This window comes from Ictalurus furcatus, chromosome 15 (genome assembly GCF_023375685.1).
Source record: "Ictalurus furcatus strain D&B chromosome 15, Billie_1.0, whole genome shotgun sequence".
Lineage (NCBI taxonomy): Eukaryota > Metazoa > Chordata > Actinopteri > Siluriformes > Ictaluridae > Ictalurus > Ictalurus furcatus.
The window spans coordinates 13,400,172-13,419,124 of record NC_071269.1 but is presented as its reverse complement, the minus strand read 5'-3'; the positions used below and the strand labels follow the sequence as shown (position 1 = coordinate 13,419,124).

The window sequence follows — 18,953 nt, the reverse complement described above, 5'->3', positions numbered from 1 at the left end:
CATTTATTATTGTTTACTGTTCTTTATAGTATTTTTTTTAAATGTAGAAACACTTAATTTCATTATTTTTGAAGGTATCTTTGCTCTACATTTCTTTGCATGTGCTTAAGACTATTTCACAGTACTATAAGTGATATCTTATAAATAACAAAATAAAGATATATTCATGTGTTCCACATTGTACTACCTCACATGGCCTATAGAGGGAGGTGCACCTGCTGCTACAGTGTATTGTACCTGCTCTGAAGTTGTGTGTAGAAGGGGTTGTTGTTTTGAGAGCTGCTCTGGTATGGTGTGGTCACTCCAGCCATAGGCAAGTTGGGGCAGTGCAGGAGAAAGACGAACACGGCCACAAGGCTCACTAGGGCACAGAGCATGCAGAAGCGGATGATGCCACGACAACGTAGGTTCAACTTCTTCACAATGTAGCCACCCAGGAAGGTGCCACCCCCTCCAGCGGGTACCACCATGTAGCCTTAGGAGAGAACATGCTTGTTTAAGTGTGTTTTGTATCTTTGTTCTGAACTTGCTCTATGTTTGTGTGTCACAGACATTTGCATTAAGACTACATGGGAAGCATGCCCCCCCTTAAAATATCATTAAAATGAGGCAAGTGTTTACAAATGTGTCTATATTATTCAACACTCTTGATGAAATTCAATATTTTAGTGAATCAAAATATCAAATACAGTCACCTCCGAAGGTATTAGAACAGCAAGGCCAATTGTATTGTTTTTGCTATGCATTGAAGACATTTGGGTTTAAGATCAAAAGATGAATATGAGATGATAGAATTTCAGCTTTCATTTCCTCATATGTACAGGAATGTCTAGATGTGTTAACAACTTAAAACATGGCACCTTTTGTTTGAGCCTACCCATTTTTTCACATGATCAAAAATATTGGAACATGTGATTGATAGGTGTTTATAGCTGCCCAGGTGTGACCTGTTAAATTGATTGTTTAAAGAAGTAACAGTTCTGAAAGTCTACTCTTGGTTTGAGCCCTAGGTTTTGCATGTGAACACTGCATTTGTTGTTAAAAAGGATAAACAAACATGAAGACCAGAGAGCTGTCTATGGGAGAAAAGCAAGCCATTTTGAAGCTGAGAAAAGAGGGAAAGAGAATGAAAGAAAATGAAAATTAAATGAATAAATTATTTCTCCTCCATAAACTGAATTGAAGTGTATTTTTTATGTAGGAACATAACTTTTTTCTCTCCTGGTTTAGCCAGCTCTCATAACTTTTTTCTCTCCTGGCCAGCTTTACAATGTTACAAGCACTGTGTGTGGGTGATGCTAAATATGCATGAGTACAACACTTTATGGTATGAGACCTCCGACTATTTGCTCATGAAAACTAAGGTTAACTCAAATAATGAACCACATCTGTCAATCAAAGACACAATGGAAAAACTGACATGCCAAAAAAAGTTTGTAAAAATCCATATATTTTTCACTCAATTAAATAAACAAAAACTAGATTTTCATAGAAAAAAAAAACTGCTAACATGATTAACAAACTATGAGAAATAGGCATAATGGAGAAATATTTCTGGTTAACACAACAGAATTGGGTCAATAATTTAGCCAGATTCAGGAACTACACTGGCTGTCCCAAAGTGTTAAATTCATACAAAGCAGACTCCCTCCCTCTCGCATGGCTGAAAACACTTCAATTCAGGTTATGTGAGGGGCACTGAAATGAATGAATGTGACTGTTCAACATGGCTGTCTTACCAAACCAGGTGGCTGCCTCAGAGGCACTAAGACTGAACTGAGACTCCAGAAACTTGGGCCCAAATGTTGACATGCCCGCGATTAGAGTGGCCTCTGTAGCACCAGCCAAACACAGAAAAATAAATGTAGGGTTCTTTAGCAGAAGCAACACTGACCTAGAGAGAGAGAGGGGGGGGATGTGGAGAAAAATTGAGAAAGGATGACTTTCTTGTGGCCACTAGTACTGTGTAATGTTCAGTGTGTTGTTACAGTAGTTATATCCAATATCCAATTAGCCAACCAATGCATAAAATTATGCAGATACTGGATAAGAGCTTCAGTTAGTGTTCAAATCAAACATCACAATGAGGAAAAATGTTCTCAGTGACTTTGACCATGACCTGTTTGTTGACATCAAATGAGTTGGTTTAAAAATTTCAGAAATTGCTGATCTCCTGGGATTTTCACACCAGTGTGAAAATTTTAAACAGAATGACAAAAAACACTCAGTGTCAGTTCTGGGGGAAGTAAGACCTTGTTGTTGAGAGATGTCAGATGAGAATTGCCAGACTGGTTTGAATTCACAGGAAGTCTACAGTAACTGAAATAAACGCTCTTATAAATGTGATGAGCAGAAAGGCATCACAGAAAATGCAACTCACCAAACTTAGCAGAAGACCACATTGTGTTCCACTCCTGTCAGCTAAGAACAGGCACTGAGACTACAGTGGGATCTCTCATCAGCTGTGTGTCTATCCATAGATCAAAAGATCACTGTAAGTTTCTTTTCCCCCCCGCACCATTCTGTGTAAACTGTAGACTAAACTGAGTGAACTCTCAGGTGATCAACACTTTCTCAAATACTCATACCTGCCAGTCTGGCACCAACAACCATGCCATGGTCAAACTCACTGAGCCCCATTCTGATCTTTGATGTGAACATTACCTGAGGCTCTTGACCTGTATTTGCATGATTTTATGCATTTTACTGCTGCCACATGATTGACTGACTGATTGGATAACTGCATGAATAAGCATGTATGTTCCTTATAATGTGACTATATTCAGAGTGTATATTCAAGTTCAGTAAACCCTGTTCTAGATTTTATGAAGGTATGAAGGAATTACTGAAATCATGTCATTCTGAAATTGTTCTTAGTCCACCAGAAACCAAATATGAATATGTACATAATACCATGATAATGGGATATTTAAAAATAATCATAATCAGTACCATAATACAACAATTTTAAGATATAAATCTAAAGTCAAGAACAGCTGAAATTTTTCCAGGAATACAACACATAATCGGGGTTGTCAGGTTGTAAAATAAACTATTAGACACCACCTCCGTAAGAAAGTCCTTCCTTACAGCAACATGTTGTCTGAATTGCACAGAGCAAGAAGTGTTAAACATTGTTAAAAATTACAGGAAAAGGCTTTCTTAGCTTTGAACAAATAAAATAAAATAAAATAAAACAAACTAAAATATATATAATTTGTCCCTATATATTTAAGTTCAAACTGTCAGTTACTGCATATGTTATTCATTTAATATATACACTTTTTTTGGCTAATTAAATGAACAGAGTCAATAATTTTGGAAGTAGCTGTGAGGTATAAAGTATTAAAAAAAGGTAATCAATGCACTTAAATAATAAGGTATGAACACACTTTAATAGATTGTATATTATTCTCTCATTTGTGACTATACTGTAAGATTTATAGAAGCAGTTATACTATCTGATTTAAAAGCTCTGCTCTGCTTCTATCTAGGCTGTGTGTATGACAATGAAGACCTCTCTGTGTCTGTTATCTGTGTCTGTGTGCTTATCATTTCATAAGTCAGTCATTGTGCTGTTACAATACTTAGCCTTGAAGTAACTGAAGCAGAAGTTCCAAGAGGAACTGAAACACACACATTTGGCCTAAAAATCCATTTAGACTTGACCACACAAGTTTGTTTTTAAATCTTCCTATTGTATTTCACCATCTGCTCTCTGCATGTAGTATGACCCTCTGCTGACCCTTTCGGTTTTATTTAGTTTGTCTTCTAAATATTCTTGTTCTCAATTTTCAGCATCACTTGGATTTTCTCTCTCATCGGCATTCTTGATCAGTGACCAGTACTCGTTTTTATATGCTTTCACTCTTGAGAAGGTGCTTGTACCTAGGAATGTCTTTTGCTGTCTTGCCAAACTGGGGATCAGAGGCTGTCACTTGACTTCCATCCTTCAGCTGATGAGCCTCAGACACACGCATGGCTATAAAGCGCTGAGAACCTGTAGTGTATTAGTATGTGTGTGTATGAGAGAAAGAGAGAGAGAGAGTTATCATTCAATAACATTTATGTTACAGTTAATAACATCAATATAGACGTGTTGTCATATTTATTTCATTTTCCTTCTAGATTTTCTTCTATGTTGCACCATGCACAATATTTCATCTCACTGCTATATATGTGTATCTGAAAAGGATACAATACATATCAAGTTTGACTGACTAGGACATTATATACAAATTAATGAACTACAGTGGATATACACCTTGCAGATTTTTGTGGTGTGAAAAAGAAACCTAGATAATTGTTTTTCCACCTTTAATGTGATATAGCAACCAACAAAATTCATGTGAAAAACAAATTGAAACTTTTTAGAAAAAAAGAAAGAAAAAAATATTTTGCCAAAATGTAGATAGATTGTATCTTGGTTTTTTTCCCATGAGAAAAATCCTACCCTACAGTCCAGATATGTGAAGAATAAAAGAGATTGTTGTCACATGCAGGGAGTGACCAGAACATGCCAGATATTCCTGCAGCTCCTTTAATGTTGCCATAGGACTCTTGGCAGCCTCACTGATAAGCTTTTGTCTTGTCATTTTATAAATTTTGGAGGGACAGCTTGTTCTTGTTAATATGATACTGTGGTGCCATATTTTCTCCACTTGTTGATCACTTCTCTGTGTTCCATGGCACATCTAATATTTTGGAAATTATTCTGAACCCTCTCCTTTTTCATACCTTTCAACAGTGAGATCCCACACATGCTTTGTAAGCTCTTTGCGGACCATGGCTTCAACAGTCAGTCGAAACAAGAAGATATCAAGAAAATCCAACAGAAACAGATAATCTTTATTCTGAGTTAATCAAAATCACATCATTGATATCATAGTGTATGATAATTACTCTATATTTGTTTTTCACTTGAATTTTGTGGGTTGCTGTATCATATTAAAGGTGGGAATATATCTGACATGATTTATATTTGTTAATTTTTTAACAAAAAACAGCAATTGTAACAGAGGTGTGTAAACTTCTTATATCCATTGGACCTTAATTATTTGAAATGAATGAAATAGGGCTGCTTGGGGTGGACTGAATGATTGTACCTGGCAGTTGTCGAGGATAGCCCAAAATGGGTAGAGCGGTGACAAGGGCAGCGGCTCCTCCTGCCAGGAACCCAATCCACCATGCCCCTACCCACAGTGGGCTTTCTGGGGTCAGCAGAGTTCTGAAGAAATAGAAGGAATGCAAAGTTTTTTTTATGTGCAGTTCAACTGACCAAACAGAAAGAAAATATATATATATATATATATATATATATATATATATATATATATATATATATATATACATATATATATATATATATATTTTCTTTCTGACCTTTCTTTTCTGCCCAGACCTTAAAGGCCTCATGACCCTATTCACCCCAGAGCCCCAGATGACCCTAGGCAGGCATAAAATACTCACATTTGGCCAATTTCCGTGTATATGTTGAGGAAAATGCCACCCAGCAGGTATCCAGCTGCTGGGCCTATAATAGCTGCTGTGTAGAAGATACCTGGGGAAAATAAGGCTTGTTAGTTTAGTACGCTAGCAAATTAGAACTAGATCTTTCATGTCTCACCCACTGAGTTTTAGAAAAAACACTATTGTTCCATTTCATACAATCCATGTTGGATTTTTGATCTCTACTAAGGCTGGACCATGTTTATAAATGGAAACTATAGTCCAGAGATTCAATTGTCTGTGAATACCTTTGAAATGCGGACGGTGGGGACTGGGAAACAACACAATTGTGGGACACTTTATTGATGTTGAAAGTAAAGCTTACTGATAATGGTCAATAACAGTGGTGTCTGATAGGAACAAAACTGTACTGTAGGATAACTGAAAAAAGCTAATGACTATATGTAGATGCAAGTTTTATATGCAACATCCCAAATTTAATTACTCTCAGTCTTAACATTTTTGGGACTAAAGTACTTGAGTGCTTTGGAAGCCCACTTTTAATACTCACATACTTTATACACAAAAAATAAGCAGCCCTACATGACAGCATGATGTCACACTGCTCCATGTTTGCAGTTCATTAAAATGACTGAATTTTGTGTACTTGTTTTTCATGGCCTTTAAAACACCATTTACAGGAAATGAACTTTTGGGGGACTGAAGTGCATGAGTGCTTTTAAAGCCCAGGTTTAATACACACATACACACAGCCCATGTTTGCACTTCAATTAGATGAGTGACTCTTTTTATACACCTTCTTTTCTTAACCTTTTTAAGGCATTTAAACTCCATTTACATGAAATACTCTTCAAATGTCACAACTGAGACCAGAGGTTAAACAAGGAAGCCTTTTATACAAGACCAACAGGCACACATAACAAGACAGAGTTGTCCTGTAGCCACTCCTTTGTTATCTTGGCTGTGTGCTTAGGGGCATTGTCCTGTTGGAAGATAAACCTTCGCCCCAGTCTGAGGTCCAGACCGCTCTCTAGCAGGTTTTCATCAAGGATGTCTCTGTACATTGCTGCATTCATCTTTCCCTCGATCCTGACTAGTCTCCCAGTTCCTGCCGCTGAAAAACATCCCCACAGCATGATGCTGCCACCACCATGCTTCACTGTAGGGATGGTATTGACCCGGTGATGAGTGGTGCCTGGTATCCTCCAGACATGACACTTGCCATTCAGGCCAAAGAGTTCAATCTTTGTTCAATCTTTGGTCTGAGAGTCCTTCAGGTGCCTTTTGGCAAACTCCAGGCGGGCTGTCATGTGCCTTTTATTGAGGAGTGGCTTCCATCTGGCCACTCTACCATTCAGGCCTGATTGATGGAGTGCTGCAGAGATGGTTGTTCTTCTGGAAGTTTCTCCTCTCTCCACAGAGACATGCTGGAGCTCTGTCAGAGTGACCATCGGGGTTTTTGGTCACCTCCCTGACTAAGGCCCTTCTCCCCCGATCGCTCAGTTTGGCCGGGCGGCCAGCTCTAGGAAGAGTCCTGCTGGTTCCACACTTCTTCCATTTACGGATGATGGAGGCCACTGTGCTCATTGGGACCTTCAATGCTGCAGAAATGTTTCTGTACCCTTCCCCAGATCTGTGCCTTGATACAATCCTGTCTCGGAGGTCTACAGACAGTTCCTTGGACTTCATGGCTTGGTTTGTGCTCTGACATGCATTGTTAACTGTGGGACCTTATATAGACAGGTGTGTGCCTTTCCAAATCATGTCCAATCAACTGATTGGAAACATCTCAAGGATGATCAGTGGAAGCTGGATGCACCTGAGTTCAATTTTGAGTGTCATGGCAAAGGCTGTGAATACTTATGTAAATGTGCTTTTTTTGTTTTTTATTTGTAATAAATTTGCAAAGATCTCAAACAAACTTCTTTCATGTTGTCATTATGGGGTATTGTTTGTAGAATTTTGAGGAAAATAATGAATTTAATCCATATTGGAATAAGGCTGTAATATAACAAAATGTGGGAAAAATGAAGCGTTGTAAATACTTTCTGGATGCACTGTATACAGCATATACAGACAATTTTCATTCCGCAACCTAGACTGTTTTTAGTAAGAGGGCTGATGATGTCACGAGTCTCAGTTGACCTTTAAGTTGTTCCCTTTGCTCAACAGTGCTGTAATGATTGCCGTTTGACATATAACACTACAATAACAACAACATCTGTGATACATTCAGTAAACACCCACAATATTATGTGAGCTCCATCAGGGGTCAATACAAACACAGTGATACCTATTTCAAATACATTTACCATAAAATCTTTCCAAAAAAAGAAAAGAACTCATTGCTTTCAAGCTCACTGTATGTGTAGTTGAATTATTAGAAGGTAATATTCTAAGTTTAGAATTATTATAATTGAAATAACTATTACACAAGAATACGCCTTGTGGTTTTTTCATGGTTCACACCATTATTTATTGCTATGGTAAACAAATATGAAAAAACATATTGTGCTAAGATTTTTTTTTTTACCATATCACCCAGCCATGTAATCATTATATTGTATCTAAAAGTTACTACATAGTAGTAGTTCTTCCCTACTAGTACAACACAATATTCCAACAACACCAAGCCTCATTTATCTGTTCGTAAGTTCTCTTTCAAAGGGAACTCCGACGTTGCATTTAGCATAACAGTATGGGGAGCACCCCTGCGCGCGTGACCGGTATCTGAAGCTTGTGTAAAATCATGCCTCTACTTATAGGCCTGCCATGATCAGTGACGTGGCAATTAAGCGCGTCGCATGATATATATATATATATATATATATATATATATGTGTGTGTGTATATATATATATATATATATATATATATATATATATATATATATATGTGTATATATATATATATATATATATATATATATATATATATATATGTGTATATATATATATATATATATATATATATATATATATATATATATGGCACCTACAGCAGCCCTCAAGGGGTCAGTCTGTCAGCATTGTGAACATTTCACGATTAGGCAACTACGCTCTCGGCTTGCTCTCTTCTCGTCTGAAGGGAGTTGGGTTTCAGAGCCTCGTGGATCTAAGGTCGTGGGGTTCTCGTATGGATCTGGAAGAGGAGCCGGAGACGAGCGCTGCTCTATCTCTTGCTCTGTCTTCCGGGTCCGGCTCTCCACCTGACTTTGGAGCTCACGTCACGACTCCTCCTTCCCCTATGGAAAGCCAAAACACCCTCGCTGACTCCGAGGAGTCGGTAGAGGGTGCCATTGCACCAAAAACCGACAGCAGTTCTCAAGCATATAAAGAGCTGCTTGAGGTACTCACTAGGGCAGTTGAAAAGTTGAATATAGACTGGCCCGGGGAGGAGGAAGTGGTGCGTAGAAGGCTGGATGAGCGCTTCCTCTCCAGTGAAAATAAATATAAAGCTCCCTCACACCGCAGAAAACTCTCCTTTTTTCCAGAAGTGCATGATGAGATATCACGCTTCTGGAGAACACCATACACTAGCTGTGTTTATAACCCCACGACGTCTGATTACTCAGCCGTCATGGCGAGTGAGCAGCATGGCTATTTAGCGATGCCAAAAGTGGAGGAGGCGCTTGCGAGCCACCTCTCTCCATCAATGGCAGGTAATTTAGGGAGGCCAACTTTACCTTCTAAGCCATGTAAGGCCACCTTGGCGTTGGTGGGTAAAGCCTATTCGGCAACCGGTCTTGCTTGTGGGTCACTGCATACAATGGCAGTGTTGCAGGCCTACCAAGTGGACCTGCTGAGTGAGCTCGACACTGGGGAATTGGGCCCGAGACAGTGGCAGAGCTGCGCTGTGCCACAGATTTATCTCTCCGGCGACCAAACAAACGGCCCGTCGTACCGGCCGTTCAATGGGTAGCCTGGATGTGGCGGAGAGGCACCTATAGCTCAACCTCTCAGGGATGGGGGAAAAACATAAGGTCTCTTTGCTGAACGCCCCTGTTAAACCTTCCGGCCTGTTTGGCGGCACAGTTAATGCCATCACAGGTTTCGCGAGGCAAAACAGCAAACGGCGGCGTTCAGCCAGTTCCTTCCCCATCGTGTCGAGTTCGCCAGCGCTAGTGCGAGGGAGGCGCAGAAGGCGAGTGTGGTGGTCTGCCTCCCCCCGCAGAAAGCCGGGGGATGGGGCGCCACAGCCTGCTAAGAGGCCTGATTTAAGAATGATCATAAAAGCAAAACAGGCTATGAAGGAACGGTCCTGATGGGACACGAACGGACGTATCAGGGGACACGAGGTTGTTAGGGCAGTTAGCCCCCAGTGCTACTGTAGGGCCTGCCCTGGCCAAGGCCATCCCACGTTTTCAGCCTTCTTTGGTCAGCGAGGTGTCACAGAGAGACAGAAATCTGACGCTTTCTCTCCAACGAAATGTGGAAAAGCTAACATCACAATAAGACCATTTGGCAGCATGGAAACTACTGCCAAATGTGTCTCCATGGGTTCTGTCTACCATGGAAAAGGTTCAGAGCTCGACCCCCCCGGTTCAGAGGTGTGCTCACCACAGTTGTCAGCACAGAGCAGAGCTCAATGTTAGCGCAGGAAGTAAGTTCCCTTTTGGACAAAGGGACCATAGAACTTGTACCCCGTTCCCTAAGGGAGGGAGGTTTTTACAGCCGTTATTTCCTGGTCCGCAAAAAAGATGGGAGTATGCGGCCAATTTTAGATCTGGGTCATCTGAACCATACTCTTCGGACATACAGGTTCAAGATGCTGACGCTCAAACTTTTCGTGCCACAGATTCAGTCTGAGGACTTGTTTGTGACGATAGATCTAAAAGATGCATATTTCCACATAGGAATATCGCCCAGTCACAGGAAGTTCCTGAAGTTTGCGTTTGGAGAGAACACATACCAATTTCGGGTTCTTCCCTTTGGGCTAGCACCTTCACAAAGTGCATGGATGCTGCTCTGGCTCCCTTGCGACTCCAGGGCATCCGTGTACTAAACTACCTGAACGACTGGTTAATTCTAGCACGATCCAGGGAACAAGTGGTTCAACATCGAGATGTTGTTCTCGCCCACATGAGGAGCTTGGGGCTCAGGTTGAACCTCAAGAAAAGTATGCTTTCTCCAGTGCAGATGACAAATTTTCTAGGGGTTATATGGGATTCTAATACGATGAGGGCGTTTCCATCCCCAACACGCGTAGGATCGAGCCTATCAACTTTGCGCAAGATAAAGCTAGGTCTGGGCATCCCCTCCAGTCTCTACGAGAGACTGTTGGGCCTTAAGGCAGCAGCAGCCAACGTCATACCGTTGGGCCTATTGCACATGAGACCGTTTTAGTGGTGGCTGAAAAGTTAGGGGTTTCATCCTCGGATGAAACCCCCGATGAAACCTCAGAGAAACCTCAGAGAAACCTCAGAGTAATCAGTGTCACGCGGCGATGCCTACGTGCTCTGAGTATTTGGAGGTGCCCGCAGTTTCTAGCCTTGAGTCATACTCTAGGGGCGTATCCTTACCGCAAGACGGTAATGACAGATGCGTCCCTCACGGGCTGGGGTGCAGTCTTAAATGGCTGTCCAGCTCACGGTCTTTGGAGCAGCCCTCATCTGGAGTGGCATATAAATCGCCTAGAGATGCGGGCCGTATTCCTAGCACTGAAATTCTTTCTTCCTCAGTTGAGAGGTCACCATGTGCTAGTTGTGTCAGACAACACAGTGGTGGTCTCATATATCAACCACCAGGGAGGGTTACATTCACGCCCCCTGTTCAGGCAGGCGCATCCAATCCTTCTCTGGGCAGAAGGAAAGTTCTTGTCAGTGAGTGCAATGTACATTCCGAGCAGCCAGAATGTAGGGGAAGACATCCCGTCGAGGCAGGGGCTGAGGCCCGGGGGTCGGAGGTTCCATCCACAAGTGGTGGAGTCCATATGGCAGAGGTTCGGACAAGCGGAAGTGGATGTGTTCACCCACGAGGAGACAACACACTGCCTGCTGTGGTTCCCCCTCACTACTCCTGCACCATTGGGGCTGGACGCCATGGTGCACACATGGCCGAGGTCACATCTATATGCTTTCCCCCCGATCGCTCTGCTCCCACAAGTTCTAGCGAGAGTTCGCCAAGACTGTCTACGTCTGCTGCTAGTAGCACCTTATTGGCCAGCTTGAATATGGTTCTCGGAGATAATTTCCCTCCTCGACGACACTCCTTGGGAGATTCCCATCCACAGGGATCTACTGTCTCAAGCCGGAGGACTGATTTATCACCCTCGGCCAGAACTATGGAAACTGTGGGTGTGGCCCCTGAAGGGGCACCAGCTCATAGATTCTGGTCTCACAACTGAGGCTGTAGAGGCCATGTTAAACACTAGTGCACCATCCACAAGGAAATTGTATGCGTTCAATTGGCGGCTTTTTGTCTTGTGCTGTGAGGAACGTCAGCTAGACCCAGTGAACTGTGCAACAGCTACAGTCCTGGAGTTCTTACAAGAACGTTTCTCAGCAGGGTTGGCTCGTTCTACAATCAGGGTTTATGTGGCCGCCGTTTCGGCCAGCCATGCCCCTATTGATGGAGCCTCTGTGGGGCAACATCCTCTAACTTCGAGGTTCATGCGTGGTGTCAGACGGCATGTGTTTATGTTGATGGATTCCAATCATCCGTAAATTGCCAAGCACGTTCACGGCACAGCCAATCTACATTTAGTGACGCCAAAAAAACATCATAAAATGCAAAGCTCACAGGGAGACCAAATGGTGACTAAATGGCAAAAACATGCCTCCTACACACAGTGCTCTAAATCATCCAATAAACCCAGCTCATTGCAGAATAACACTTTTTTCTGTTACATGACTGCATTTCTTTTATCCTAACCGATTAGGTGGTCTTATTTGTCTTCATTTACAGATTTCTTTTGGACTGCTTTCTTTCAAGTAATTAATATAAAACCAAAGAGTTCCACAGAGTTTTCATTTTCATTACCTGTGTACAAGTAAAATAAATAATCGAATTACAATTGCCAACATAATCTGTATATAAAATTGCAGTAAACCATGTCTATCATACGAATTGAAGCATATCAATCAAGATTCATACTAGTGAGCCTCCTTATACATAAATTTGCATAAACTCAGGAACTCTGGTAGAATGCAAATGTTTTCCTGGATTTTCAGGAATGACACATTTCAGTGTACACACACAGTGTACAATTTACAGATATATTATTTTATATCCAGTTTGATGAACAAGGCCCACTGAATATCAGCCTATCCTAGAACCACTCACTGCAATCACAATTATGAAAAAGAATTCAAGCAATGTAATGCTTTTTTCACAATTTAGCTCTGCACTTACCTATGTAGACAGGTGCATAATTGGACTTGACATTCTCATCCAGGTAAGTAACGCCAAGTGTGTAGAGCGGTGTTGCACCAATACCATGCAGAAACTGGCCCAGCATGAAGACGTAGCGATACAATGAGAGTCCACTTCCTTTGCTGTCCCCACACTCTTCCGTCTGATTGGCGGAGCACAACCCTGTATGCGCCAGTACTCTCGGCTGGTAAGCTGGCGTGGTGAAGTGCGGCAGTGCAAATACGAGTGAGCCAAGAGCCATTATGAAAACTCCCCAGCCCAGCCAGCGGGGCTTGTGCCCTGTGCCACCAAAATAGCTCACGAACGTCAGGCACACACAGGCAGCAATGTCATAAGAGCTAGCGATGAGTCCAGCCTGTAATAAAAGTAATTACAAAAACAGTATACCATTTACTTCTTAGCTGAGTCACTCAAAGTTAGTTATCTTTAGGCATAATCTGTAATAACAAAAACAAAAAAACACAGACCTGATAGCTGCGCAGGTCAAAACGTCTCTCGATGGATGTGATGACGGTGTTGATGAAACCATTGATTATCATGCCCTGGAGGGATGAGGCCACACACAGGAAGAAGAGCACCCAGCGGGCCGTGTTGAAGCTCTGGATGAAGCGGGGTGTCAGAGCTCCCCATCCACATAGGTTCTCTGTGTCCGAGGACAAAAAATTAACCCCCACTGTTGCCCCAGAGAGATTAATAGTGTTCTTGTTCGTTTTGATGGGGGCATCTATGGATGGACAGTAAGGGGTGGAGACAGTAGATGTGCTGACCTGCGACTCCACTGGGCTTGGCAAGACCACACTGGGACCCACAAGTCCATCCTCCAGGTCCAGGAGCTCTTGCCTGGAGCTGAAGGAACTGTCATTGTTGAGCAGGTGGGGCATGGCCCCTTCAAGAAAAAAAACTAAAACTTTTCTTTGCGGCAAAGTCAATGAATATCAAGTCTAGCTTTCTGGTTCTTGATTTTTTTATGTTGTCTTCTTCTGCCTGAGCTAAGACCTGCAGTTCAGATATTGGTGCTACACCAAACCATGAGGAGGGACAGAAGTGCTTTGGAGGTAGGAATACATCCTGAAAGATTCTGACTTACAAATCTGAAAAAAAAAAAACATGGATAAAAACATTCAAAAGATGTCTTGTGATTACCCAGGGAACACACAATAACAATACATCCACAAAAATGATCCCAAAGATTGGATGCGATGCTCACATCAGCAATTAACATCTTTTTGAATGGAACATGCAGAATATTACAACACTGAAGCAAGGACCTGGGAATTTTGGAAGCTCTCTTAAATTAGAGCTCTCACATTCTTTTAAAACATACATGAATAGAGTTCTAGGTGAAATAAACAGCTATACAAATGAGAATGAGAAGAAGTAATGGAAAAAGGGAACATGTTAATAGAGACATAGCCTTGAGCAACAAAAATGGTGAGGAACAGACCGTGACATTGAGACACATTTAAACATATAATGGTACATTGCAAAAAGGTGGTTATGAGATAAATACCTGTTGAAATAGGAAGCTGTGAAAGAAATGTGTTGTGACAGAACTCTTTCAAATACAGGTCTATGTACAATCAGTATATCTGGAGGATAACGTTTAAATTCACTGTTTCCAGGATAGGCTCCGGATCCATTCATCACCCTGACTAGGATAAAGTGGACGTTGAACATGACTGAATGATTAAATTTGACTGAATGGACTTGAGAAATTATAAATTTCTCAATTTGAGAGAGAGGAATTGAGAGACACACAGTGGGATATTTCAGAAAATTGATTACAAGATCCATGTCTGATGAATAGGTCTGTGACGGTGGCAGCTTTTTACCACTACGGTGGCTAATGACCAAACGTAATAATATAATATGACCAAATGTAACGTAATATAATATAATGTAATATATATATATATATATATATATATATATATATATATATATATATAAATAAAATTTTATAACCTTAAATTAAATAAACTACCAACTACCACCGCAGTGGTGCGGCTGTCATATCCACCGTCACAGCCCTACTTATGAAATACAAAGCTGTGAAAGAAAACCCAAACTCTCAGTGTTACATGTTCCAGCACTGTGTCCGTGATGATTCCAAGCATGTGCTATCTGCCTGTTTCGATTACTGGTTTGTTTATTGCTTGTTTCACGCTTACTGATTTTAGCCTTGTCTAGTTTATGCCTGGTTTCCGATTGCCTGACCACTTGCTTTCCTCATGTTTCTGAGGCCCTTCTGTTTGTCTGCTATATTATTTAAAAAAAAAAAAAACACACACACACACAGAAAACCCGCACTTCCATGTGTCTGTCTGCTTCATGACTGGACACGTCGCCAAAACACAGATGCAGGAAATCTGCCAAGCCCACTCTGCCCAAGGCCATGTGGTCGGCGGACAGCAAATCTCCGCCAGCCTGCTACAAGAAGTAATGAATCCCAGTACCGTCATGGCAGTGCCCACTATAACTGGCTTCTCATCACACCACCTGATGAGAATGATGATTCAAGCTTTAGTGCCATGCTTAACATCTTCCCAAGACATTAAGTTTATGCAGCACAATTTTAAATACTTTGGTATACCAGAGAACTTTGTCTGTCCTCCCCTAGCTAGTAGACAAATTGAGAGAGCCAACCAAGAAAGTAGCTGATTCCTTTATACTTTCTAGTTATGCAGAGTCTGGCTGAATTGCATGCTCACTGTGAGAAATCATGTTTAAACAACTACGATGACAGGCTATGGGGACAGGAAAGTGGTTTGGATTTCTTAGGCCTGATCAAGCGAATCAAGACCAGAATGCAATATATGCCACTGTTCAGTGCCGAAGTCTGGAAACACTATTAATTTTTATACAGAGCAGAGGTGAAAAATACAGTAACACCAGTCACCGATGTCATGACCATGTCCACCCAAAGATACGGATTTATTATCTTTATCCTTCACAATCAATTTCATCACAAGACCTCCATGCACACTCCTATCCCTGCTCATAGTTACCAATGACAGTTACCTGTTTTCATGACCAGGGTGGATACTACTAACAAACTACATGTACTCTCATTGCGGTACATGGTTCACTGTAACTCTATTTTTTTGAGTATAATTAACAAAATATTCAATGTCATTTTTTCAATCACAATTACAGAGGAAAAAGAAACAAACAAATAAAAATAATAATAAGTAAAAAAAAATACGTTTAACTCTCTGAAGACTGTAAGCCAATTAAAACACAGTATGTGCAGTTGAAATAACGCACTTTTCTGCCAAAAGTCTACACTTCAAGCCCCAAATGCTTAGTCAGCAGCAGTTTGAGATAGTGGAGACAGATGAGCATCCCTGGTCCAATTTATCTTAAGTTTTAAATGCTTCAAAGGAAACGGCATGATAATGATCTTCCAATTATGAGAGCCAAAACCAGTGGAGATATCTCCATTTCACAGCTCAATATCTAACCTGTGGAAACATGTACAAGTAAGCCATTAGCTAGCTGAGTGAGCTAGACTAGCTAGCCAGATCTTTTAATGTTGTACAGTACAGTCTATTAAATTTAAGGTGCCACTTCAATGTTTGGTAGCAATTGACTGGTATGTTAAATATATCTAAGAGCTCCTACAGACTATAGTCCTATATTTTATATCTTTGCTAGAAAGCTAACTATGTTGCTAGAAAAATGCACAAATTAGCATGAGCTAGCTAGCTAACTAACAAACCTAGCAAGCTACTGAAACCCCAACAGCATTTGGATTAGTTAGCTAGTCAGCTAATTTTACTTTTCTTTACATACTGTTTATAATCAAGGTGGTGTTCACTTCAGCATAGCTCACTTGGATAGTTAACATAATTGTTCAAAATGTATTCCCCAGAAATAGAACCTTTTCTGAATAGCAGTGTCAATTGTAGACATGTAAAAAAACAAAAAACAAAAAAACCTAATTTGTAAAGCAGAGAAGTAGTTTTTCAATTTATTTACTCTTACTTGACTAATTTTCTAGATCACTTTTTTATTTACTGTAGTAGTAGAATCAGTTTCTAATAAAAATAAAACGGCCCCTTGGGCACATCTTTTGCCACAAGAGTATTTTTTAATGCAAAACACACTTAGACGTGAAATTAAGCTAAACCCACCAATATTGCAATCAATTATGTTTAATGGAGGAAGCTAAAAATACTGATCATAATTATGTAATTTATCATAAAAATGTAATTTAGTTGGACCGAGAAGGAAAAACTGTCGGCTGAAGTTAACATGACATTTTGAGTACAGGAGGATCTCTTTTGAAATCTCTTTTCAGAATACAAAAAATATATTCTGAGCACACTGTAAACTGGGTGGTGGTGATGCAGAGGCTAGCATTATTGCCTCACAGCTCCAGGGTCTCTGGTTTGATCACATCCCATCCAGGGTGTGTTCCCACCTCATGCCCTGTGTTACTGGGATAGGCTTTGTCTCCATTGTGAACCTGACCATTAAGGCAATGCATACTGGATAAAAACAAACATTAGTGAATAATAATTGTCATCTAGTGTACTTTTCTTGGAGTATACACAGAAATGTTAGTATGTCAAATGTAAATGGTAGGCCTATGTCACAGTGTACTTCTCTGTAAGTATATTTAGACATGTTGGTGCTGTATATAAAAAGAAACACAGTGTGATTTTCTCCATAGGTATGCTTGTAGTAAATATTGATAAACATATTTTTATATTTTTAAACAGTGTTTATCTAAAGCCCAAAACACATTAGAATGGGCTTTTTATGTTAAATCGTAATTCGGGTTTCAGAATATTAATTAGGTGGCGTGACCATCGCGTCAGAAGTGGCACTTTGAATTGCTGCACTGTGATTGGACACTTGTTGCTCAGGAACTATGGGTCTCAAAAGGAATAAATAAATTTTGTGGAGTTTTTAGTTTTCAGCCCCCTGTATCATTTGTTTTCTGTTCCACAAGCCATTCTTTTCTGGATTCAAAGCACAAACAGAGGGAAGCTTATCAGTGAGCGGTGTCTATGTATTTGAGAATAGTCTCAGTATTTGCTTTGGAGTCCTGGCTGTGTTAGCCTCTTTGAAGCATAGCTGGGTGCTAACAGGCCAAGGGCATAAACAACAGACAGGAGGAAGCCAAGCAGACCATACGCTTTCACTGACAGCATCTAGGAAGGAAGTTCAGCAATAACAGCAGCTTTTTATATCAGCTTGTAGAGATTGTGCTGTGAATTGCTTTGAGAATCAGTTACAGTACCTTTTTTTGTTGTCAGAATTAATATACATAGGACTATACGCAGTGCAAACAGGGCTACAAATATAAAAGACAAGACCATTTGCAAAACTACTTTTAAAGTAAAATGACAAGTGTGAGATTATACAATAATTACACATGACAGTGCAGGTCACAACACACATTAACTTGTATTTCACTCCATCAGACAGGCTCTTATTTGCTAAATGTTTTCAGATGAAGAGTCGCAAATATTCATTACGGCTATTGTATTCTTTTTAATCCAAGAAATCGAAATGGAATCTGAACCAGCAATAAATTAATAGTTATTTTTATGTCTGATGCTATAAATAAAATGTAATTTAACTTAATGAAATTTAATGTTATGACTGATTGATGTATATATACAGTGTTTTTTAAAAGTTTGTGAACCCTTTAGAATTTTCTGTCCTAAAAGTACAAAGAGAGAACCCAATTAAACAAATGAGACAAAAATATTATATTTGCTAATTTATTTATTAAGGAAAATGATCCAATATTACATATCTGTGAGTGCCAAAAGTATGTGAACCTTTGCTTTCAGTATCTGGTGATACCCCCTTGTGTAGCAATAATTGCAACTAAACAATTTTGGGTAACTTTTGATCAATTGCACATCAGCTTGGAAAAATTTTAGCCCATTCCTTAGTACTTATAGATCACATCACTTAGAGATCCACTAAATGACCACTTTAGAAAGAACACCTGTTCTACACCTCCTCATTCATTACATTTTTCAAGCAAAGCTCAAGCAACTTGTGCTGGCCGAATAGTGCATACATCTCGTTACTTCTGAGGTCTAAATATCGATTTTGGTACGAACTCCTCGCTACATGCTCTTCACT

The 18,953-nt window shown here is 40.3% G+C and overlaps 1 protein-coding gene across 2 annotated transcripts in view; it reads right to left on the bottom strand.

Annotated features, from left to right (window-relative positions):
• slco4a1 (solute carrier organic anion transporter family, member 4A1) overlaps positions 1–18,953 on the bottom strand; it is a 50,719-nt gene that overhangs the window by 13,754 nt on the left and 18,012 nt on the right. For both annotated transcript variants that reach the window (XR_008388016.1, XM_053644339.1), the window contains exons 2-8: positions 13,310–13,933; positions 12,822–13,197; positions 5,470–5,560; positions 5,106–5,227; positions 3,889–4,000; positions 1,740–1,894; positions 238–475 (exon numbers count right to left, since the gene is read on the bottom strand). Coding sequence is in view for 1 of the 2 variants with exons in the window: in XM_053644339.1 (XP_053500314.1) it covers positions 238–475; positions 1,740–1,894; positions 3,889–4,000; positions 5,106–5,227; positions 5,470–5,560; positions 12,822–13,197; positions 13,310–13,723 (1,508 nt within the window). In the remaining variant the exon portion in view is untranslated. The remainder of the gene's footprint in view (positions 1–237; positions 476–1,739; positions 1,895–3,888; positions 4,001–5,105; positions 5,228–5,469; positions 5,561–12,821; positions 13,198–13,309; positions 13,934–18,953) is intronic.